This window comes from Cydia amplana, chromosome 19 (assembly GCF_948474715.1).
Source record: "Cydia amplana chromosome 19, ilCydAmpl1.1, whole genome shotgun sequence".
Taxonomy (NCBI): domain Eukaryota; kingdom Metazoa; phylum Arthropoda; class Insecta; order Lepidoptera; family Tortricidae; genus Cydia; species Cydia amplana.
In genome coordinates this window covers 13,305,628-13,332,349 of record NC_086087.1, presented here as the reverse complement: position 1 = coordinate 13,332,349, position 26,722 = coordinate 13,305,628, and the positions used below count along the sequence as shown (strand labels likewise).

The 26,722-nt window shown below is 35.8% G+C and overlaps 1 protein-coding gene across 1 annotated transcript; it reads right to left on the bottom strand.

Moving 5' to 3' along the window:
- Positions 1-781: 781 nt before the first annotated feature.
- Positions 782-26,722, bottom strand: LOC134656943 (sarcoplasmic calcium-binding protein). Its single transcript, XM_063512502.1, has 6 exons — positions 26,288-26,722; positions 13,972-14,166; positions 4,846-5,007; positions 3,964-4,104; positions 2,747-2,866; positions 782-1,216 (listed from the first exon to the last, which is right to left on the bottom strand). Exons 1-6 carry the CDS (start codon positions 26,387-26,389, stop codon positions 1,106-1,108), a joined length of 831 nt encoding a protein of 276 aa, XP_063368572.1. The 5' UTR covers positions 26,390-26,722; the 3' UTR covers positions 782-1,105.

The following is a 26,722-nucleotide window of genomic DNA, read 5'->3' as shown; positions in this document are numbered from 1 at the left end:
AAAATTTCGTAGTAATTAACTGTTGATTTTTTTTGTATTGTCATTGGTGTTTGAGATTAGTAAATAAATGTCAGTAATGATCATTATTAGTTTTATGTTTCATTTACATATGTAGGTGCTAAAATAACAAGAAAACATTTATCGATCCCCCTATTTCAGGAAAGCAAGATGATTTAACAAAGTGAAAATACAATTCAACCAATAATTATTATCAGAACTTTATTTGAGATTATTTTTTTGGTAGTTTTACAATTATTTTCTTTTTTTTTTCTTCGCTCAAATATTGAGCGATTCAGTCATAAGACTTATATAATACCTACATAAGAAAAACCTTAAATAGGAATGTCTACAAAAAACTTATTATAATATGCAGTTGCAAAATTACAGACCAGTACATCAGTAATAATATCATCAAATAATGTCATTACTTCGGTTCATGATTTTGTTTTTTTTTTTCAACCAATATTAATATCATTCATTAATTAAAATTAATGTCAATATTACTGATGATAGTCTCTGCATTCAATTTAGCGTCATTACAGACCTTCATTTTAATGTAGATATTGATTAAATCTATTTCTCTAAATGCTCTTGGCTTATATTATATAGAAAATCAGTAGAATTTTAATTGATACATCATGGTTTTTTTTTTTTTCAATTATTTACTGTGATTGATTTTAACATATATAGACATCTAACAATGCTTAAAATCAGGCATTGAAGGATACAACACTACTTAATACAACATAAACAAATCATTTACAATTTTTCCTCTATTTTATCTGATTTTCTATACCAATATTATTCAAAAATTCATTTTTAGATCTATTAAAATTCAAGATTTTTTAAAACCTTGCAAACATTTTATAATATTATAACCAATCCACTAAACATCATATTGCATAAAAGTTTAAACTTTGCACAAACAATTTAACCCTCTGCATTGGAACTATGTAAAAGTAACTTTACAAATTAAATTGTAAGCAATCTCTTACTATCTGTCAATACGACATGGTTCTAGTTGCAAACAGTACAATATTCAGATGGACGCCTAGCTTACAAGCTAAAATGACTCTTAGAGCGTTAAGTTAAGGTCGGTTTCGCCTTACACTTCGACTAGAGGTCCCCAGAACATCTTGGAAACTCGCCTCTCGTCCTCGGTGAAGAAAAAGTCCTTGCCCAGCTTTACGAACTCTTTTAGGGAGAGTTTGCCGTCCTGTTGACAAAAAAAAATATTGATAGGTAAGTACATACATTTATTGATGTCCTACAAATATAGGCATAGGCTATCTATATACTACATGACTAATTTTCATTTATGGTATCGATCGATCGGGTTTGTTTTTAGGATCAAATGTTTATATGGGGCCCATTGCATTAAAGTAACACAAAAGTCAGAAATTGTAGTCAAAGGCCGACAGTCGCACTTAACTCGCGAAACGCCCTTAACAAAACGATAAGGGAACGTGACGTCAAGGTCTCTGAGAGCCCATCTTGTCGTATGGACAAAACAAGAAAATTGCGTTTTTGTCGGTGAAATATTGCGTTTATGTATATAGTTGCTGTATAATATTTTTTTGGATGAAATGTAAGCAATCGAATGGTACCCTTACTTTTATCGTTTTTGGAAGTAAAAAAAAAAAACTTAATTTTTGAAACTTTCAGGTCCTGTATTTTTGTAATTTTTCAATATTTTATTTTAATATCCACATTGTTGTGATAAATTGCTCGTTTTATATCTATTTTACTAGATTTTGTTATAAAATTCAACATGTGTCATCATCCCTTTAGCTGGCCTCCGTTTGGTGGACGATATTCGGAAGATTGCGGGTCACTTCTGGATGAGATTGGCTCAGGACCGGGATAAGTGGCGTACTCGAAGAGAGGCCTATGCTCAGCAGTGGGCGATAAAAGGCTGATATGATGATAGTAAGGACCAATTTAGACGATGCGAGAATTCATGCGAGTTTCATTACATTGCGGGTTTTGATCGGTCGGTTGAATTGGACGTAACCAACAATCCGCAATGTAACTAATATCGCATGCGAGTTTTCGCGCCGTCTATGCGCTCAACACACCTTCACGCACGGGATCCATCTTTGAAATGATAAATAGAACGGCAATTCTGGCATGCAATTAACTATTGGTCTCAGTTTACACCTACGCCAGTATTGTATTTAAGTTGCTTTCAATATTCAAGAATATCACGTAGGGTTAGACTGAGCAATATTTTATTGCCTCAATTTTATTGTATGAAAGTGCAAGAAAGTTGTATAATGTAAATGGTCCTTTAGACGGTGCGAGAACTCGTATGCGATTTTATAGTGTGTCAAAGGACTGTCTTATTTCAAACATAGACAGAGAGAGTCATACTATCCTTGTCTTACACTAGTACTAGCACCCAACAGAAAAGGATGAGTATAGTTTTTTTCGTTCCTATTTACTGACAAATTGGTTTGACCATCTATAGTTACATTGCGGACCACTGAGTGACATCAATTCAGCCGACCGATCAAATGACGCAATGTAATGAAACTCGCATGCGAGTTCCCGCACCGTCTAAATCAGCCCTTAAGCCCTTGCTACACGGTCGCCGACAAGCCTTCTAACCGTCTGTCCTTGGTCTGACCTTGGTCAGTTTTGGTCAAATTTTGTTGGAAACAACTGTCTACACGGTCCGTCCAGACCAAGGCCACGCGGTCTGAGGGGCTTGTCGGCGACCGTGTGGCAAGGGCTTTATTCTTACCCCGTTGACATCGATAACGGCAAAAGCAACGGCGGCATGTTCGTTGTCCAGCCCCAGGCACTGGAAGAACAGCTTGAACTCCTTCACTGAGATGAACCCGGACTTGTCCTTGTCCACCGCCTGAAATAACGAATAAACGTATTTACATTCTGTAATACTTAAAAAGAGTTTGCCTGAGAGCTATGGAGCGCAGCATATAGGTGGGAAACTAAGGGATCGCATCCGGAACACCACGCTGCACTCAAAAACTCAAATAAAAGATGTAGCTCGAAAAGCGGCAAAGTTAAAGTGGGACTGACATGATTTGTGGGCCAAGATAACCACAGAGTGGGCGCCCCACGAGTTAAACCGCGGATACAGCAGACCTCGTCGGCGATGGCGGGACTTAGACTCCTTTTTGAGCGACTTGGCCAGATATAGCTCAAAACCGGGATGAATGGAAGAAGAGGGGGGAGGCCTTTGCCCAGCAGTGGGACACAATAGGCTCACAATAAAATAAAAAGAGTAATTACAATATTCAAGGTGTCTGTATAAAGACACCTTGAATATTGTTTTACAACATTTGCTACTGATATTTAGCTTGAAGACATACAAAAGTTTTCTAGCATGATTGTTTGTGCTTTGTCCAGCATGAAAACTTGGCTATTGTCCAATTCCATTGAGATTGTCACTTGTATTTGAAGATAAAAAAACTAAAACTAAGAAATACATCGTGGCAAAAAAGGCCGCGATACGCAAGCACCACAGAACATATTGAAGAGGTTAGAATGGCTATCGCGCGCAGTTAGTATCGGAACCGGTGTCGCCGCTCGTTCCTCTCCACATTTACTAACACTCGCGCAACGGTAGTAAAAACTTGTGTGCGTGGTGAATGGATACGCCTCCTTTAGACAGATTTAATGTCTGGCTTCTTAATCTGAAGGTTATTGTGGCGCAAAAGGCATGTTTACGTTTTTCGGTCAGCGCGGGCGAGTATTAGCATGCGAGCGTTTGCTCATAACCGGCGGCGACACGTACCCTGCTCGCATCGCCATTCTACTTGTTCTGTGGCGAGCACGATCGATGTACAATTTCAAGTGACCTGAATATTTCCTTCAGGCACTTCTCGGCAATACAAGCTCTTTGGAGATGCTCGCTTCTTTACAGGTAATTTTAATCAGATATTTCTCTAGTAAATACTGTACAGTAAATACTCAGAAGAAGGAATTAAATCTCACCTTGAAGAGGTACGGCAGCCAGCGGTGCGCCTTCTTCTTGAGCGTCTTGTCGTTGAGCACGTGGTGCATGTCTTCTAAATACTGCTCCACCGTCACGAAGTTGTAGGGGTCTATGGCGCCCCACTGCTCCTCCCATGTGTGCTGAAACAAGTTTAAAAGTCACTCGTCAATATAAAGATATATTTGTCGACTCTCTCTCTTTCTTTCCTTCTTAGGGCCACCCCACATCTAGCGTCTTTCGAGCGTCGGCGTCTCGTCGGCGTCTACAACTTTATGGCCCTGCTCGACTCAACGTCGACGCAACGTCGACGCAACTGCGCAGCGACGTCATTTTCCATAGCGCTGACCGACGCCGACGCTCGAAAGACGCCAGATGTGGGGTGGCCCTTACACGTGTTATGTCTAATCTGTCTTAATGTTCTGATTCTATCTGTTCTGTTTATGTATCAGTTTTAAGTTTTAGCTTTTAATTTTGGGTGCCCCGAAAACCAGCGCAGTGTCTTAGAGACACTGCTTATGCTGAGCGGCATCCTATTTGGTGTACCTTTCTTTAGTTAATTTTCTGTTGTACCTAATGTATGTTTTTTACGCCAAATAAATATTTTCTAAAGAACAGAATGTATAATATTTAGTCACATTGACTAGAAAAACTCTTTCGTTGAAATGATATCGTATAAAGACGTGAACCGGTGGGACCAATTTGCGTACAGCTTGAAGTGCTGAACGAGAACTTACCTCCAGAATATTTCATTTGAAAGGTACCTTGGTCCTTGATAATCAATTAGGCAAGGGATTAGGGATCGATGAGCACATCGAGATGACTCATGCTTGAAGTAGTTAAACAAGACCTTACTTCTAGGATAGAAACATTTCGAATGGTACCTTGATAATCTCGGAGAACTCTTTAGCCTGCTGCTCGTCAAGATGGCCGAGGCTCTGGAACCGGTTCGCGAACAGTTTGAAGTCGTTGAACGAGATCAGCCCGTCCTTGTCCACGTCCAGGATGTTGTGCACTGTGCGCATCTTGCGTCGCCAGAATTCTGACTGCAAATAAGAAAGGTTTTGAGTCACACAAATCATTTTATAACCATTGACGTACCTATAAATCTCAGGACTGCCCGTAAGGGCAATAAGAATGGGGCATGAATGGGGCCAGTGCAGTGGTATGATGGCTCCTTTACACGATGGGCCAGCGCCGGCCGCTCCAAGGGACGCAGCCATGCGGTAGAATGAGATAGCAATATCACTTGCTCCCTCTAACGCATAAATGCGTCCCTTGGAGTGGCCGGCGCTGGCCCATTGTGTAGAGGAGCCATGACACCGCTACAACGCAATTGGTTGGTGAGTTCGCATCACGCGCGCGATGCTCCAATCAGTAATGCGTTATTGCATTACTGACTGGAGCATTCCCAGAAAAGTCTATGTAAGTGACGCTATTTTATTAACACTTCTGGTAAAGCTAATAAAGCCGGTATTTGGCATGATAATTTTTGATAACTTTTCTTTAATGGTATATAATACAGATTTAGTAGTAGTAGTAGTAAACTCTTTATTGTACAAAAAGACATATTAAAAATAACATACAATTAGTAAGAAGTACAAAGACGAACTTATCCCTTTGAGGGATCTCTTCCAGTTAACCTTTGAGTAGATTTTAGTTACTTATTAGTAAAAAGCTAAACAGATACGCAGATAAACACGAGCATTCTTGCGAAACGAAATCAAATTTGTTTGGCTTCTTGATTGCACGCGATTCTCAAGTTGTAAGTAGATGAATGTACCAGAGTAAGTACCTACCTAGTTAACTTCGTCTACATTCATTAAATAATACATTTGTTTTGTCATTCGAATAGAACGATCGGCAATATATTGCTGCTCGATTTTGCTATTATGTTATGTTACTTGTTGTTTTCTTTTATTTTTTGTCACGAATAAACGCTCTCTATTCTATTCTATTCGCTGTTTTTTTAAACAACAACAGAAAACAAGCACAACAATTGAAAATGAGATCAAATTCAATGAATTTTCAGCAGATTGTGTTGTTTCGGTGTGTGCACTTTGCCCCTAAATTTCAAATCTATTAAGCTAGTACCGTAAAATGGGGTGAGTAGGGTCAAAACTGAAATTCTAACCTCGATAACATTTTATTTTTACATATAAAAACTAAATGGTGTATATAATAAGTGTTCCGGACGTTTGTATTTTGGTATATTTTTATTAAAAACAAACTAAGTACTAAAACAAATAATAAAAAGCCTTAAAATAAAAATTACAAACTAAAATTAAAAACTAGAATTAAAAACTAAGCTTAAAAACTAAGCATAAAAATAAACTATAGATTTATTTATTTGTTTGTATTTTAGTTTTTATTTTATTTTGGGTAGTTCCATTTCATAACATTGACGATAAAGAGGAAAACCCACCTCACCCCGTAGCGCCTCGTATTTGGGGCGAGAGGGGTTTTCATACAAAGGTTATTTTGGAAGATTGTTCGATCGATTTTTTTTTATTATGCGTATTACTATAGCTCCATTTTAAATTGGTATACATTATTTTTGTAGCAGTAGCCTTAAAATCCCATCTCACCCCCCTTTCATCCCTTCTCTCCCCATTCATAACCCAACTCTCCCCGCGAACCCTACTCACCCCATTTAACGGTGCCTATCTATGTACTAGTGGCTCTGTGAGCTGTAGACCTCGCGAGCAGAGCTTAAAACTGAATAAATGTATGGCAAAAATATTTATTAAAATATAGGTAAAGTACATGTAATATAAACAAAAAATTAAAAACTACATAAAGCTACAAACAAAAATTAAACGAATACGCTTAACCCGCGCTTGATAAATAAAAAATACGAAATTTTTCATTTTTTCAAAATAAAAAAAATAAAATAAAAAACAACTATACGAAATTTAAGTATAAAAAAATACAAAAAGTTATGTAGCAGTATACACAATTACTGGGGATGGAACCAGGGACTTCCGATGCAAACAAAAAAAGCGAACGTTTGCAAAATACGCCATTATAGTTCTTACTAAAGCTGACGAAATTTAGCTACTCATTCTCAAGTAAAAACTAAATATCTAAATACCGCCAAAACTAGCGATACAAATTTTCTGAATTTTTGGCCATTTAATCTATAAACATATCTCAAAAAGAAGAAACTCTTATGATACCGATACGACTATTTGTTTAGGCGGGAGCTATCACGACTCCGCCATTTTGAAAAAATTCCAAAAACCGGATCGACAAAAATTTTTTATTTAGTCATAGAATTCGGTCACAAAATTTCACGAAAATCGGTTGAGAATTGTGACCTGTAGAGGAGAACATTCGGACATACAAAAGCAAAATGCCCGAGTCAAAACGTAGACATTCGCTACGCTTCGGTCAATAACATGCACAAAGTAATAGATTTATAAGTTTATATTTGTATAATAATGGCCAACGTAATAGGTAGCTGTATAGGTTATAGGATACTGATTACAGGAGTCAACGTACTATAACTAACTGCTCATAAACAGCGATATAGTATGTTGATAATCTCAAATCCGATTCAGAACCAAAGTAACCTATTCCACTTGAATTGTCCACGCAATTTTAGTTCATAATCCTTACAATAATAAGAAGTAAAATCACTCGTAAAGCAACATAGACTTGAAGTTTATCTGTACCTACAGAAGTCAAGTAGGTCAGTTTTGCATAACGGGCCGAACGAATGATTGTTACGTTAGACTTGGCGACATAATGCCATTACTTATTATGAGCTATTCAAATTAGCATGGCGTGATTATGAAGTTGGAATTTGGAAAGAGAGTTGAATGTTAAACAAATTAGGTTACTACATAGTTACATAAAGTGTGTAAAATTTTACCAGGGCTTACAAAACCCTATGTGATACACAACAAAGGCCGGAAAGATATCTGACACGATCTTATTTGTAGAGCCATAAGAGCATGTCAAATATTTTTGCGGCCTTCGGAGAGTAACATATTGCAGGTGACTGTACTAGTAGTTACCATTGTCAATGACACTGTCAACTTGGTAATGATTAGTAAACCTTATTTCAAAAACATGAACCCTGCAGTAAGTGGCCCAAGTACCCTCGTCGCCAAGCTAGCTGTATAGAATATTGATCAGGACCAACTTTTAGTACCTAAGCATACCTAATTGCCATCACGTCACGGTATAGTTGGACTACAAAACTCATCACCATCATCATATAGCCGTTTTCGGCCACAGCGACTGCTTTCTAAGTTTCTACTGCTGAGAGCCTCGCGGTACGCTCGGTGACTGACGTAGCCAATCTTTGCAGCAAATGTGCGGACACACTTGCTGCAGGTTACCCCTCCGACGTAATTATATGTGATGGCCTGGCCTTTGGCTCATCACGTTTAGTATCGAATTCTGTGCGTCGCCTGGCTTCAAATTCAAAACTACAGCGCGATCAAAGGTGAGAGTCAGAATGGCGGGTGTATGTAAATAAAATTAAACAAAAAGCATACCATATTTTAGTACCTAATTTGTACTATTTGGTACCTCATATAAAAAAATTAGTACCTCACGGTATTTAAAGTTATCAGCAAAAAACGTTACACCCGCCAACCTGACAGTCAGAATGGCGGGTGTATTTTATTATGCTATGATCCCGCGATTATTGATAAATTCTATAAAAGCCAAATTTTAGTACCTTTTTAGTACTTTCATATTCAATTATAAATTGAGCCATTTTATTTGTGGTTTCCGAGTTATACTCATTTTACACTTTGCATTGCTATTAAAAAAATTCAGGCGCTTTAATTTTTCACCGTATCGATATCGTTTTTAAGAAAAAACGCTACGCTACAACTATTTTTATTACGCCAGGATTTAGTACCTTTCATGATTAATCTGTTACCCTTTCACGGTTAATCTGTTAGGTTCAATTAACTATGAAAATTACGTCTTACAAATGGCCAGGCGCCATGTCAAAGGATTCTTCCTAAGAAATTCCGCTCTTCATTGTGGCCTCATCTGTAGTGCGAACGATTTTAGTTTAGCTGACCGATTTTAGTCAACTAAAATACTCGCCACTCGACTAATATAGTCCGAACTAGGCTATAGTGTTTTTTTTTTCAAAAAACTGTTTAAGGCATAGTATGTAGGTACATGTACAGGCATAGGCTATCAGACTTTGGAACGTTCTCCCACTCTCTATCAGGTAAGCGCAGACCAAATTCACATTCAAGCGTACCTATGCTGCGCAAGCATTTCCTTGACAAACTTTCTTCTTCGTCAACTTAATGATTCACACTAGCTAGGTATACAGGTTGGCCAAAAAATAAGTGCATTTCCGTTGCCAGGGAGGTATATTAAGTATAGATATTAGATTAATAACCTATCGGTGTTTGACTGTTTTATATCGACTACTTTTTCAAATGTCGTTATTTTATCTAAATAAAAACGTGCAAGCCGTGTTTGTGCAAGATTTTCGTAATGTACCATTATAAATTTCATTACTGAACCCTATTAGCGCCTTTTGTGTCTTTAATTTTCCTTTAGAGCGGATGGAAATAAGTAAATCTAAATAACGAAACTTAAAACCGAAATCAGGATCAAAATGGATGGAAATATATTTCTTATGCTCTGATAGAATGTTGTTCTAAAAGGTGTTGATGATACGTTTCTGCACTACGTACTACGTAGAGCATGTTACGTTAAGTTGCAAATAAGACTATGTTAAAATTTTAACGATAAGCAATTGAAATTTGAGTTTAAATGGATTTGTTATACAATTTTCATTCTGATATTTAACTCCCCATTCCATAAATAACGATACTTTTGCCTAAATTGTGAGGTAATTGTAATAAGTACCCTCAAGATTTAATATATAATTTTATACTTAGTCATGTTTTAATAAAACACGTATTTTACTTTCCTCGTATTCGAAATGAAAAGTAGAGTGTTTAACTCGAGTGAAAGGCATCATATCAGCCTCGGACTATTGGCGCTCTCACTGCGTTCGAGCACCAAACTACCTCGGCAGAAATGAGTGCCTTTCATCCCTTGGTTAACAATCTACTAGTAACACACCTTTGTTTTTATCATGAAATGGTGTTAAAAAAATACCGCTAAACATGTGCATCCTTAAAAAAGTTCAACAATAATTATTATTTTAAGTCGAGTGTGAAAATTATAATTTCTTGTAAAGATTAATAGAGTCTGTGCGGAAAGAGAAGAGTCGTGAAATGTATGGGCTGCCTTGAAAATAAAAATGAAAAAAATATTTATACTCGTATAAATATGCCTTACATTCCACGACTCTTCTGCACACTAGTGTTGAGTTGCTCACTCGTGAGGCACCTCATTTGTACCACTCATTTTGTTAATTTGTCGCAGTACTTCGTACCGCAAAAATGTCTTACTTCACTCCTCTATTCATTTTACTTGATTCTAAAATTATCTTTATCCTAAAAGTTCTATTCTTAACCTCCAGAATTGCACTCCAATTAAATGTTACTATTTATTTATTTATAAAGGAAGTGATGAATACATAAATATGTATATACATTAAATATTTTTGTCGCCGTTGGAATGAAATAGTCGACGCTGAAAATATGCTAGTACCTCACTTCATTTGAAGTAAGACATTGTAACACCTCATTTTAGAAAATGAGGTACTCATACAAACTCATTTTAAATTGATGTCCTACCCATCACTACTGCACACACTCTATCGACTGGTCATATGATCAATATGATTATCATAATCCTGACTTACCATAATCATAATTGCATATAAAAGTGCCAAAACGCCGAGCATGACGTGCATGCCTATTTATGTAAATTTAATTAATGTATAATACTTAGTGAACAAAAGCCACTAATAATTACAGCATTCGTTTATTTAATTTGATTTCAAATTGTTTAAGTATTTTCCTCGCGTTGGTGTGGAAAGAAATTGTGTTTCATTTGGTAGCAAAGTTTTTTTAAGCCTCATGCGTTGTAGTTGAAACCCTCGCTACTTTCAAGTTCCTGTACTTTAGAACCACGCGCTACGCTCATGGTTCTATTTTTGAAACTTTCACTTACTCGTGTATCAATATTAGCACGAGGATATTAAACAACAACTTTGCCCCTTGTAAAACAATTGCACATTAATGTGCCCAATAATAGGGCAGACATTAACGAAATAGAAATTGCTCAGGACGGATAGTTAGTGTATTATTATAAATATTATTATTTTTGTATCTCCTTGGATATCACGGGCCTATAATCCCGGTTTTTTGATAGGCTTGCGTGGGGACACAGATCCAACACGTAGAGGCCCCTTGGAGAGCTTTTATGTCATGTAGAACGCCTGCTGGAACCCGTTCACAGGTGCAACAATAGACAGAGGCATTGGGACTATTGTAGAAAAAGAGAACAGTATACCGATCTATGGATTGAAGTTTGGGTGGACTATGAGACTGGGTTATTACAAAGACGTACGGACACCTGCCATAACAATGTGTTCACAAGTTATCGAGGCAGGTGGGGACTTGCCGCGCACTAGATGGGCCTATTATTTTTATTATTATAAGCCTATACAATTACAGTGTCCCACTGCTGGGCAAAGGCCTCCCCCCCCTCGATCTCCACTCTTATTTGATTAATCACCATGTACCTACTTAAGAGTAGGTATTATGTACACAATTACATGCACAACGAAGAGCGGAATTTCTTCTTAGGAAGAATCCTTTGACATGGCGCCTGGCCATTTGTAAGACGTAATTTTCATAGTTAATTGAACCTAACAGATTACCCGTGAAAGGGTAACAGATTAATCATGAAAGGTACTAAATCCTGGCGTAATAAAAATAGTTGTAGCGTAGCGTTTTTTCTTAAAAACGATATCAATACGGTGAAAAATTAAAGCGCCTGAATTTTTTTAATAGCAATGCAAAATGTAAAATGAGTATAACTCGGAAACCACAAATAAAATGGCTCAATTTATAATTGAATATGAAAGTACTAAAAAGGTACTAAAATTTGGCTTTTATAGAATTTATCAATAATCGCGGGATCATAGCGTAATAAAATACACCCGCCATTCTGACTGTCAGGTTGGCGGGTGTAACGTTTTTTGCTGATAACTTTAAATACCGTGAGGTACTAATTTTTGTATATGAGGTACCAAATAGTACAAATTAGGTACTAAAATATGGTATGCTTTTTGTTTATTTTTGTTTACATACACCCGCCATCCTGACTCTCACGATCAAAGCAACATACACTGTCTCCAGTAATAATGACGAATACTATCCACCTGTCACCATTCTAGAGTTTTTCATAAAGTCGATCATCGTGTCATTGCTTCCGTCAGGCGTGCCTCATTCCGCGATTTCGTCGCTTTGCTACAGACAGGTAGCTAAATGTTCCACACCAATTTTGGTGGCTAGCCATAAGCCGCGCGTAGCGCTGTCGCCACCTAGCCATTATCTATCCTGATCGTAACAGACGCGTTTTGTTAGAGAGTGAGTCTTCTGTACCTAGTACTATTATTTATTCTGTGCTTCCGTTGACCTCCGCAGTGGACGACCATTTATCTGCCAGAGCCAATCAACTGTGACCTGGTTACTAACGATTATCGACGTTACAGGGGTGCAGTGCAATCGGTCTGGATTGGCTCCTTGGCTCGCAGTTGTTGTTCAAATTAGAACCTTAGCTGAATAAGTAAGGTTGTTTTTTAGCGTTACATTGGTTGTATGCATTTCGATAAATTTAGGCAAGAAAAATTAAGTCAAAGATCTTACCTAACTCAAAATATTTCAATTTTCAATTTGTCGATTTCGGCGAGAAGCGTTATCAAGAGACGGATTTTATCAAGTAAGATGAAAGCTTACTAAGTACCTATATAGCTTTTATTTAGGTGCATGTCCTTCTCGGTCTGTACTGTACCTAGTTCTAAGAAGATGAAGACCTAAACTAGTTAAAAGAGGCTTGAATTGAATCTGATTAAATTGAATTGGGTTCGTGTCATTTCCATTGATTATCAATTCTCTATCCATCATGACTATTCTGTTATTTTAATTTTGTTGGCTGATTATGAATTGAATACGCGAAAAGAGTGGGTTATATTAACATGAATTTTAAAGCGGATACAGGTCTAGCGCGAATATTATTACCAGGGGTCGGACAAAAAGTGCGGATGACGTCAAACCACTTATAGGATGATTTCAAATAGTATTTTTGATTTTCATAACAATTATCACTTATCATTTATCAACCTCTTTATTAAACGATATCGCCACTTGAAATGAGTAAGTACGTTTTTGACTGACACATTGTCAATCAGATGAACAATAAATTGACGTCGTTATTGTTTAGCTATTGTATCTTCACGATTATATTTAGCTAAAATTTATATTTACTAATAAGAAAACGCTCTAAAATGTCATCTTTACTCGAATATTGTGGCAAGTTTCGTGAAATTTATTTTATTCACTACATCACCCTACCAGTCCTACCACCTGTATTATTAATTCCATGGATTTATTTACAATTATTTTGTTACTTCATTAATACTACTTTGTTACTACATGTCACACGGAAGTTTAAATACAAACTCAAACATCATCCTGTGCGCAAGATTACGTCATTTTTACGTCATCCGCACTTTTTGTCCGACCCCTGATTATTACAGTATAAATTAATCATCTATTAGCCATTATTTTATTACTTCCATGAAAATGTTCTATAGCCGACGTATCGTATGAGTAAATGACACCGAAACATTAGAAAAGCAAGTTACCTTTACCTTTGTAAACGGACAGTTGTCCTACATGAGTGACATATTGTATTGTAGTATTTGTACGGGCAGGTTTCTGTAACTCGACAACCGTACCATCCTTTTCTCGAAGCGATTCAGGCCATTTTCGACGACTTGTAATTTTGTGCTGGCTTAAACCTTTTAGGACTTCTGTAACCCTTCCTTATCTTTTTTTGGATAATTGATGGTGTGTTAAAAATATTTCCTCTAAACTCACCCGATCATGTCCCTTGCACTCAGTATCAGAATCGCTGGCACTGTCGCTATCGCTGTCCCGTTTCCTCCTGTTCTCCTCTGGCCTGCCGTGCTGCTTGCTGTACCGTCTGATGGCGCTCTCAACCACTAGTTCTTCCCGCGGCTTGTCCTGCAGGTAGCAGACGCTGCCGTTGCATATTGGTTTTGTGTGGATTAGCTGGAATAGAAATAAAAATAAGTTAATGACATATTTTTACAACGCAATAGGTGCCTAGTGCCTACATCTAAATATTTCAACGATCATCCAAAAAATCATGAGATACTGCGTTTTTTTTTTCTCCAACTTAACTTATTTTTAATGTAGGTACCTAATGTAAGTACCTATACAAATATTTAACAAACCCGGGTCAATAATATAAGCGTTTGTGTGGACACACTTTTGGTGAATTTTGTTTAATGATATTTCTGTTTTGGTCTCCAAACAAATGGAAACAGTGGATGGTTGATACCTACACAAACGCAAACGCAGAACAGATTTTGGTAAAATTTATTTAAGGTCAACCGAGGTAAATGGGTCTTTTGTGGTAAATGCGTCATTTGAAGATATCTTCGAAACGCAACATATTATAACTATTATAGCCGTCTGCATTAAAAATTCAGTGGCGACCCTTCAAACAGAAAGGGTTGCAATAGTTTTAAAATGTTCCGTTTAGAAGAAATCTTTAAAAGACGCATTTACCTCAAGTGACGCATTTACCTGGGTTAACCTTAGATGATTCTAATACTGTTTAAGTTTGTACCCCACAATTTATTCTGCGAGGAGGTATAAGACGGCGAAAAAATAAATAAATAAATAAAAGTTAGTTTTGTTTTCACTTACTTCATTGACCTACACTGACTTGGTGCGAATATGCGGAGGGTTATTTTAAATTCCGCGCATATAGTAAATACGACATAGTTATCAAGCCCGCTTCAAGGTTTATTGGCGCAGCTGCACCCTAAAAACAAAAGACTCAGCATATCTACTCACTACAGTCACATATTTACAGAAAGTTGATACAATTGGTAGCAAAGACACATCATTGTTTATCGCTCTATGAGTCGCTATAGAACGCTATTATGTATTTTAGTACCAAAAGAAAATAATGTCGATTGCTTTGAACCTGATTTTGGTCTTTTGATATATCATGGGTTTTCTTAAAAACACTGTCAATCAAACCAAAACAATTTTTACAGTACATATGGGGCTACTTTTCCGCACTAGTGCGTAAAATAGCACTTTTCGTGCGTATGTCGAAACTTTAAAGTGCCATATGTACAGTAAAACGTTGTTCGATACACGTGCGAATAGGTAATTCGCAACTCGTGTCGATTTAAAACACTCCCTTCGGTCGTTTTATAATTTATCGCAACTCGTTTCGAATTTCCTCTTTTTCGCACTTGTATCGAAAATAACTATTTGGCTAGGTATTTAATTTTAAGTCTTTTTACGCCTTACCTACTATCAAAACATTCCTCACGACCTAAATAAACATGACGTAACTTTCAAATGCACTCATTAATTCAGTCAGACATTTGATCAACATTTTTGGGCAATCCTGCCCTCCCTTTCTCCTTTACACAAGCTGAAAAGAGACAGCGACATACAAAAATCAATCATTCTCATTTCTACAGCTAAATTGAGTCTTGTTGAATTTAATTTGGGTGTAAAATCGCGTAAAATGCAGTAAATGCGTTGCAGACTTCTAATACCCTCCCTCTCTTCTAAAAAGTCTTATCTTATTACTAGTTTCACAGAGACTTACAACATGTTGGTTTTAACAGTGATGTTTGATGTATAAAAGGTCGCAAGCGGCGGCCATTTTGTGAAAAGATACGCCATTTTGTGCAACTGTGCGCTTGCGTTGGCAACGTCGCTCGGTCGTTGCACTTCACTTTATCGCACGCAGAATGGTAAACAAGTTAGCATTTGAATTGTGTAAAATACAAACAGATTTGCATAGTGACATTAGTGACTAATGCTTAGTTAAGTTACAGAAAATGTTGAGTTTCTTAACTACAGTACAAGCCCAGGCCAAAAACCAAACTTATTTTAAGCTTCATCGAAGGTATGTTCTCACTTTCCACACGTGGTAAGACTAGTTGAGTGTCAATCGGCCTACCTAGTCAGTTTGAAATAATAATTGATCCTACTCGTTTCTGAAATACATTAGAAAGCACACAAAATAAGTAGGTACACATCACTCACTAACTAATACGCTCACAAGTCTTACAAACACTATAGGGTAGGTAATGTATTTTCATATTACTTCTATAGATAATGAAATTCTTATAAATAAAATTCTTGTTTTACTAATTACGTTTTCTCATTGAGTCATAAGTTCTTAAGAGTACCTAACCCAGGAGACATCAAAAGTCGATAAACCGACGAAGAAAGAGTAGATAGACGCGATATCCTTGCAATGCCGTTACGCGATTCAATCTATAAATAGACCTCACATCAAGGATAGCAACTATTTAGTATGGCAAAAGCTTTAAAGGGCAAAGGGACTTGGAATGCGACAAGAAAATATTACTACCGTGTGCACCTATTCTTTTCGAATTTACCAACTCATCTATTTTAGACTTATTTTAGATGATGATATTAAGGCCATATATGATATTGATATTCCGTTTATATTATAAACATGGTCCTTCGAACCGGATTTTTAAGTTGCGTTGCGTTCTGCAAACATTTTATAAGTACGCGGAATAAGCATAATTTAATAATATGCTTTGCTCGCGAGGAGTTTCATTCATGGTATGTATTTCATGTGATATACGAGTACGTACCTGTTAATTTAGGAATTTACCTACTTATAGTATTTAAGAACATTAATTTAAGAATGAATCGGGAGTCGTGGAGAACCAGGGGCCAGGGGGCCTTTGCCCAGCAGTGGGACACACAAATAGGCTGAGAAAAAAAAATTAAGAGTATTTAAGAACCTTTTTTGATTAAAAAGCTCGTCCAGAAAATAAAAGGTGCAAGGTGTTATACAATTAAGTAGTGTAGATGTAGGTACATACAATATATATCTGTTATTATTCTTACATATTTGATTTAACACAGTTTCTTAACATCTATACTTTATGGCAAAAACTATTCATATGGCATTTGGATGAAGTTATTAAGAGATTTTAGCTAATTGGTAATCCTACGGTGTTATATGCAACGAATTTAGTTTTAGCTACCTAATACTTACCTACTGTTTTTTACAACTCATTATTGGGGACCTTGACCTGGCTTCACCAGATAACAACATGTGAACCATTATCTGAACTCAGTGTAACAAGGTCGTAACACTAATACTTATTCCGTAATTTACATTTTAAATTAACTATGTACGTACTCGTGCTAAGCTGCATATTCATTTAGTCAATGTTCAATTATTTCTGTTATTATTAGTTACCTATATATTTAATCTTTTTTGTTACAGCTTGTGTACAATTGTCTATGTAAGTAATGAATTATTAGGTTGACGTGAAATAATTATGGTTCATCCGGAATTCGGGACCTAACCTATATATATTCAGTTCATAATAAGTAATAACAAACAATAATTAAATCCTTAGGGAAACGCTACGTTTTTTGTTACTTGTTTAGATAAAAGTTTTAATCATTCAATCAACTGAATTCCAATTCCAATCACATCAAAATGTTCTGTTATATATATATGTAAGTTTACATAAACGTTTCTTTTGTTTCTTGACAACTCGTGTCTACATTGTTAATGTTTACATATTTAATTTCACAAAGGGGTCTAACTCGATATATTTTCATTGTTTTTACCTTAAATACCGACGTTTCAGCTGAGTTGCACCAGCAGCGTTAAACCCGTTTGTGAAATTAAATATGTGTACAGAACGCGAGAGTTTAAAGTTTTATATTGTTAATGTTGTTTTATCTTAAGTATACTATTTTATCAAATTATCATGCATTGCACTGTTATGCGGTTACGCTTTTTAACCTTGGCTGCAAAGTGTTACATATATTAACATTTACGCTTTTGATCTTAACGATCGGTTTGAATGATACCTTCATCATATCATGAATGTATGTATTTATATTTACCTTTATCACTTCAGCCTAGAACCGTTGCTTTGGTGACTGGACGACCGACCGTTATTTTGCTCTAAAATTATGCCTAAGTTTAGATGTCGTAAGAGAAATATGGGGCAACACTTGCAGTGAATACTAATAGGCACTGTTTTTCTTGCCCCGAGCAAAAGAAAACTACCTATGTTTCTCTTAGGGGACATTACCATCATTTCAGAATCATAGTTTAATTTAACCTAGGCGTGAACCATGATAGACAAAGAATAAAACGTGTGTATGTCCGTCTAAAAGTGTCTTAAAATATTAAACAGTATATTTATTTTTTATTTATTTATTTTATTTAGAAATTTAAATCAGGCGTATTTTGTTTATTCGTAGACGATAATAGTGTAGTTTTCCTTTTCAAATTATTATTGTGCGTTAAGTATGTTTGTCTATTTAATTCGATTTTCCACACATTAACTCTAAAGTTAGCTAGAAGAGATCCCTTATAGGGATAAGTTCGCCTTTGTACCTAAATTTATGTGAATTTCACGTGAGCCTGTTTTTGTACAATAAAGTGATTTACTACTACTACTAAATAGTTTACTACTAAATTTTTTACAGTAGGTACATATTGGGCTACTTTCCGCACTAGTGCGTAAAATAGCACTTTTCGTGCGTATGTCGAAACTTTAAAGTGCCATATGTACTGTAAAACGTTGTTCGATAAACGTGCGAATAGGTAATTCGCAACTCGTGTCGATTTAAAACACTCCCTTCGGGCGTGTTTTAATTTATCGCCACTCGTTTCGAATTTCCTCATTTTCGCACTTGTATCGAAAATAACTATAAAAGGTAAAACAAAAGTGTCGCCCAACGGCTATGTGTAAAATGAGAATGTATTTATTCAAACTTATGCCCATTTTCGCAAAACCCTGAACTGGTTCCCGAATTCCCGAGGTTGTGGAGCAAGGTTACGGACTCAGATTGCGACCCGCATAGTGCAAATGTAAATGTTTAACGTCAGGTGATAATGACGTTCGATTTTGATTAAACTAAGTATATTGATTTCAAACTAGGTACCTACTTAAGTAATTTAAAGAAAATAGCATTGTTAGATCTGAATAAAGTTTCTACAAGCCTTATGATGATAGGTAATTAAAAAAAATAGAATGGCAATATCTATTTATATCAATAATAACTAGGTACTGACTACTTTCTTAGCAATAAAAGCCCTCGAAGAGAAGTTTCAAATGTACAACATAATACAAATCCTCTTTATTGCACAACCTCAGAATAAATGTACATGGAAACACAAATAATACATGAAGACAGAGGTAAACAACAGGCGGTCTTATCGCTAAAGAGCGATCTCTTCCAGACAACCTTTAGGTAGTGGAGAAATGAAAAATGATATAATTAGGAGGTGCAAAAAAACTAAATTTAAACTAGAAAGAATACCTTTAAATTTCTTGTACTTAAACATCTTGCTATATAAATACAGTCAAAAGATATTTAATATTATAATTAGGTAAAAGATAAATTACTTGTTCGCTTTAAATCTATGACAGTATATTTTATTCGAAATTAAATCAATCCCCCAAACCAGTGAAACCGGTGCTCATACGCAACATTAAACTTTTTTGTGGGTGTTAATCTTTAGTCATCCTACGCGAGGTTGGATTAGTTGTATATATGTATGTCCTATATGTATGTATAGCCTAAACAGAAAGCCCTCAGACCTGGCTTTGTAGAGATATACCGCATCGTCTGTGAATGAAGGCAAAAGGGGCTTAGCTATAGCTAGAGCTGTTATGGTAGGTAAACTTACACTATTACCTATAGCTAACATTAGCAAACCTGGCTACTGCACTTAAGTTTTAGATTGGATAGATGTCAAGATCTCAATCCATTAACACATTCAATGCCGAAAACCCGACTATCGGGTATTTTATGATTTCGTTCCCAGGCCGGCCGACCCCATAGTCGGGATCGTGGTACTACAGCTTTATATGACGAATTTTTATGGCCTGGCGCGGATGTCTTGTTTGGCTGGGCAATGAATGTGTTAAATTATTATCATGTTATACTTGTTGTTGTATGTTTTCAATAATCAAACGTGTGATAAACACGTCCTACAGAGCCTTATGAACAAAGGTCAGCAAGGGTGAGCGATTTACCTTATAACTTGACGCGCCTTACGTCATATAATAAGGCAAATAGGTCACCCTGGCCGACTTTTGTTTATAAATTAGGAGTTTTATAAGTTAGGTATAGCTCTTATCAATTTTGATCTTAAATCACTTAGTGTAAAACAAAGGTTTTTTAAATAGATAGAGTGATTCAAGAGGAAGGTTTATGTACCTATAATTTGTTAACCCGTACGAAGCCGGGGCGGGTGGCTTGTTATTTAATATACAGTTAAAGACAATGCTAGCTGCTAACTTAAAAATTAAAATTGAAGGGAATAAAGGCAAAATTAAAAATTCGTTTTAGAAAATCTTTCGAGCATGTTGGTCCCTTCATTATCGTGTTGTTTTGTAGCTACCTACCACATCAAGGCCATTTTTTGTTAATCACTAGTCGAAGTAAGATGGCGGCCATTCTTCGCGGCTTGAATACCTACTGGCGCGTTTAATGTTGGCGTTAAAGTACTTTTAGACTCATTATACTCATTATAGAGTCAATGCACGACACACGAATTGGCGTATCGTCATACATATTAGTATTTAGTAAACATATTGATTCATCATATTGTTAAGATATCACGTAGACAACCGCTGCTAATAGCTCCGAACCGGCGGCTGGCGAAGACCCGTGCAGCGCTCAGTGTTGCAGGGGCGAGCATATATAACCATGTTCCTCTAAACATAAAAGAGGCTAAAAGCAACGCAGTATTCTCTAAAAAACTGAAGGCAATGTTAATGGACCTAGCGTGTTACACTGTCTCTGAGTTTCTGCAAATGACCAACCCGTCAACCCTAACACATCAAATACCGGTCTATAACAAATCATAGTATATATGAATGTTAAATGTAATTTAATCGAACTAAATGTATTTACTTGCGTAGGTAGGTATTAGTACGCACAACCTCCTACGACTATGTTGTTAAGATTTATTTTTTCAATAAGTAACTTTAACCTGTATGTTTACTAAAAAGAAAGGAATATAATAATTTTAAGATAGTATACTTAATACATAATGTAAATAATTATTCATCTTTTTTTATTGGTATACCTATTTTAGTTTTTATATAATATTGTAAGTATTAGTTAAATTTTTTAAGTAGGTTTATTTTAATTTTAGTTTAGTTTTTAAATATTTATTAATTTATAATTAGTTATTATATTCATAAATGTGTTTCTAATAATTGATTAATTATGAACTTTGTGTACCTATTTATGTTGACTTATAAATATGTTATATTTACGAATAAATGATCTGAAATCTGAAATATTTTAGGGAAAATAATCGCATACTTAGCATCGATCGCAGACGTTTTTGCTTGTTAAAAATTGAAAATGAACATGTTTTATACAATTATCGTAACATTAGGTAGGTACTTGTGGTAGGTAAATGTTTAGTGCATTATAAATACGGTAAGCACATTACAAAATATAACACGAATAATAAAATTGCCGAAATAAGTGATTGACCGAGCGTTAGCGAAGGATCAGTGTCGCTACCACCAGTTTGTTTGGCACTGACATAAACGCCATCCAGACCGTAATTTACTTTTTATGCATCTCGCTCGTACTCACATATTAGTGCGAGCGAGATGTATGTATGTATAGAAAGTAAATTACGTTCTCGATAGCGTATAAGTCAGTTTTGACACTGTCAGTGACTCATGGTACGGGCTCAGAAGGAATCAGCTTGAGCGAAACGCTTCCGTATGTCCGGATATTCTCCTCTACAGGTCGCAATTCTCAACCGATCCTCGTGAAATTTTATAAGCAGGTTCGATGATTAAACATTTTTTTGTCGTTTCAGTTTGTTTTTTTTTTTCACAATGGAGCCTTGTGTATTCGCGAGGTCTACAACTCACAATGCCAAAAGTAGTTAGTTAATAGTGCTGAAATTTTCTAAAAACTAGGTGCAAATAACCGATGAGAGGACTGAGTTGTAAGTTTCATAAACTTACTAAAGTAAGTATCTAGTACTTATTGCAAACTCATTCTTTTATCGGCATCCCGTTCAAAGGTACTTTAAAAGTCAAATAAGTTCAACAAGGCTGCCAATGTTAATAAGCTATCAATTTTACGTAAACATACACAATTACCATACAATTGGACTGTTAGGGACCCAAATCGTAACATCTCCGCTTTATTTAACAAGCTAAAATAACACTTATTTTTTTATAATTTTAAAGCCAAAAATGATTTCAGCATTTGAATGGACATGATAGGGGACTGATACTCTTATCATAAGAGGTCAGGCCGCGTAGCCAACATGCCAATCGCTAACGCTCCGTAGCGATCGAAACGCAACTGTCACTGTCGCACTAATATGGAAGAGTGATAGAGAGACACAAAGCGTTTCGTTATCGAAGCGATAGCGATTGTCAGCTTGGCTAGGCCGGCAGGTTATCAGTTCGTTCCTCAACATTTAGGTATTTGTAGTTACGGATTGTCTGCGGTGGTAATTTATACATCGTTACTCTGCGTACAATACAATACAATACAAATCCTCTTTATTGCACAACCTCAGAATAATTGTACATGGAAACACAAATAATACATGAAGACAGAGGTAAACAAGAGGCACGGATAAATTTTCATCTGTATTTACATTTTTGTCACTGTAGGTTATTTTGAATATCAGTCCAACTAACCTTAACTTTTTGTCTGTGTAAGATAAGAAATCCCGACAGAGATTTAAGGACACGATTTTTGGGCGCATATTAAAGGTTATTGAAGGTTAAAACTCTTGAAATGTATTTATTGTGACATAAAAATACAAACTAAACTAAGTACATGCATTATAAAACTAAAAACGATCTTAGAAATAAACTTATAAATAAAAAAGATATAACTTAAGTTTAAAGTACCTATTATAACTTACTGATATAGTTAGGTCAGCATATCATCAGATTTTGACTTCAAAGAATTCGTATTTTTGTTTATTTACTTAAACAGATAAAGTCTTTTGGAGTTTGATCCACTACAACTTATCAAAAAATACTGCATTTAAATACTCGACGGTTAAGTTGATTCGTTAATATTCAAGACTTAATCAGACCTCTTTTCTTCTTGTAGTGTATGCGGGCCATTTTATTTAAAATGTGTTGTGTGTATTTTTTAATTTGTGTATTCCTATGTTATTTCTACTCAGAATCACGAGCTCTTTCTATCCTAATAGGAGTAAAAAGGTATCCCAAGGTTTTTTTCCCATTCCGTTACCATTTTTCATAGACTTTGTATGGCGGTCACGGAATGGAAAGATCGAAAAATGTATGGACAATTTGGGACACATTTTTTTCTCCTATTAGGATCAAAAGAGCTTATGATTCTGAGTAGAAATACCATAAAAAATCCAAATTTTGAAAAAAAAGTATAGGGGACAACTTTAAATAAAATGGCCCTGCAGTCAAGTACATTTTTGATAAGTACATGAATATCTAATTGCTGGCCGATTTATCGCTATATTATCGAACACAAATCGCCGTACAGATTTACAGACACCGGTTTCTCGTGTATCGCACGCGTGTGATGATATCTAATGAAACTTGAGCTCGCAAAACCATAACCTAACACAATCTACACTTAGGTATTGTAAATTTACGACTTTATAGCTTGAGTAGTCAACATATTATATGTCTTGGCATATTAGTACAACAGTCACAACTGTCTTCTGCTACCCCTGTTACTACAATCATAATAAATTGTTATAATTTGTCTAAAAGCTACCAGATGTGGAAGTCTATTTTGATAGAAATTCGACTGTTCCACACTGTGACAACTGCAAAGTCTGTGTGTAATTGTGTATACGTGATTTGGTAAAAGAGACATCATGACATAACTGTACAAACAATCACATCTGTTTGTCGCCCGACGATTTGGGAAATAGAAAGAGACAAGCTCCCTGTTTAACAACGATTATGCCAAGGTTAATGGAATGCGAAAAATAATCAAAAATAACAGATTTCTTCGTAGGGCTATAGAAATAAATATGAAATTTTTGTGCTCCTTATATGTGGGTATAACCTATCTATAGTTATGATATCATTGATTGTTCCTTGTTGTTGTACAACTTGTATAAAGTGTGCTAAATACGAGATAGATACAATATTGTTTACCTACTGTCTATCACGAGACTAACATGAACATGAGACTGTATGTCAACCTATAGACATGTAGATAATGATGATTTTGTAAACAACATTGTACATCTTGTTACGAGATAACGATATCTGGTTATTTATAGTAGACAATGATTGTAACGTTTCTTTGGTAACTAAGATAACTGGTCAATGCATTTAATTAATGATTTAAACCATTATATTGAGATCTAATTGAAACCTGACATTATAACTATAGGTGTTTAGGCATTTGATTTGGTTTTTATAAAACTTATAATTTTTATGCAAATAGACTTTCAAAAGCCATCCCTTCGACGTGCCTCAAAACAATATCGACAAAAATCCGGTTCGAAGGACCATGTCAGTTAAGTACCAAATAAAAAGTGATGCCGGTTTGTAAACTTAAGCTGGTTGTATCATAAGTGAAGGATTAAATAAGAAATGTTAGTGGAAGGATCAATTCAAAGTTATCATTTGAGGAGTTTGAGTCAGTTTAAATTTAGAAACACATTTTCAATGGCCCCTATTTCACCACGCCGACATTTGTCAGTGACATAGTCGAGTGACAATTGTCAAGTGACGGGTGACAAGTGACAACTTCGTAAACTGTTTTTGTATAGAAGTGCTTATAAACATGACAGGCATTTAGTTACAATTGTCCATCTTTCATTTAATGACAATGATTTGGTGAAACAGGAGTAGTTTTTATAAGTCGACATATTTGTCAATTTGTCGGTAATTCTTGACATGAGATCGGAGCTGTGTCAGGCTTGGGTTACAATTGTAGTGTTTTCGTTGTTAGCAAACCCCGTTATCATTGTTGCAGTTCATTGAAAATAGGTAAATGTTGGCAAAACTGTGTACCCTAAAATCGCTTTAAATCGCTTTTAAATTCTTCTTAACTAGCATTAAATCATAATTCCATTATAAATTGTAATTGTTGCCTATGAAGGCGTTTAGTAATTCAACATTTAGGATTTGGAATAAGTCACAGTATAGTTTTCATAATTAAAAAAAATTATAATGCGAAGTTGGGGACCGGTAGCGAAATTATGTATGTTTAGGTAGGTATTGTTTTTTTATTTTAATAATTTACTTGGGCGAAGTTGGGCACTAACAGTAAAGTTAGGGTTTTGGTTAGTTAGAAAATGAATCTCCGCGAAAGCAATAGTGGTGATATTCTTATACAAGGGAATATATAAAGTACGAATAGATTCCTACTTTGACGTCACTGACTTTGCATTTGCAGAAAAAATTACTTAAAACAAACAAAAACGCCTTGTCAACAAATAATGCAGGTATACGCTGCATTAGATGGGGTCGGGAGACAGATGGGATCTCAATCAATATCATGTTAGTGATGACAACACGGCACATCGAAAGCAATTAACGATCTCTTGTAAAGAATTGACAAATATGTCGACTAGTAAACATTACCCTTGTTTCACAAAATAATTGTCATTAAATTTAAGATGGACAATTGTACCAAACTACCTGTCATGTTTATATGAAGTTCTATACAAAACAATTTACGAAATTGTCATCTGTCACCTGTCACTTGACAATTGTCACTCGACATATGTCACTGACAAATATCGGCGTGGTGAAACAAAGGTCTGTCATTTTTTTGACAATTGTCGTACCTGTCAGCTTGGTGAAATAGGGGCCTCTGGTTTCTTATGTAGAAAGCTGATCTTATACGATCTTATACGAGTATCAGGTCTCAGTAACATAAAGTATAAGATAATATATTAAGTAATTCTTTCTCTATTGGATTGGTAATATTGGTATTTACAAAAAAACCTGTTCACACAAAAGGCAAAAGACGTCCCTCTTATTGTGAGACTTCTCTAGTAAGTAATTCTCTTTGAATCCGCTGCCAAGCGTTGGCGGCCAACCATGCTACATCTTATGAACATGGTCATTGACTCCATAAAAAATAATGAAAACGGACGTACCTTCAATTGATTTTGGGCACTGGGGCTTGATATAATCGCGGCACTCCTTTCCAAGTTGAAAACAGCGGACCTTAGTCCAATTCTCACTAAAGAGATCGCCATGTTTAAAAAAACACGCCACGTATCTATTCACACATATAGTTTTTAAAAGTAAAAGTTTGACAGATTAACTTTTTAAATCGCACGCACGCGCGTAGAGTTATACGGGTACTGGCTGGAATTGGAACGGCGGTTTGGTTTTATTCGTCTGGGAGTTAGAGGGGGGACAAGGTTTGTTTTCAACCGGTAACTTTTAAGTTAATGCTCTTGGTTAATTAATAAGTTAATCAAAACTAGCTCTTAACACTTTATGATACAGGTTTTAAATATAGTATACAAACGCTGAGTTAAGTTTGTAAAACCACATGTGCTTGTATTTTTGTTTGTTGGATGCTA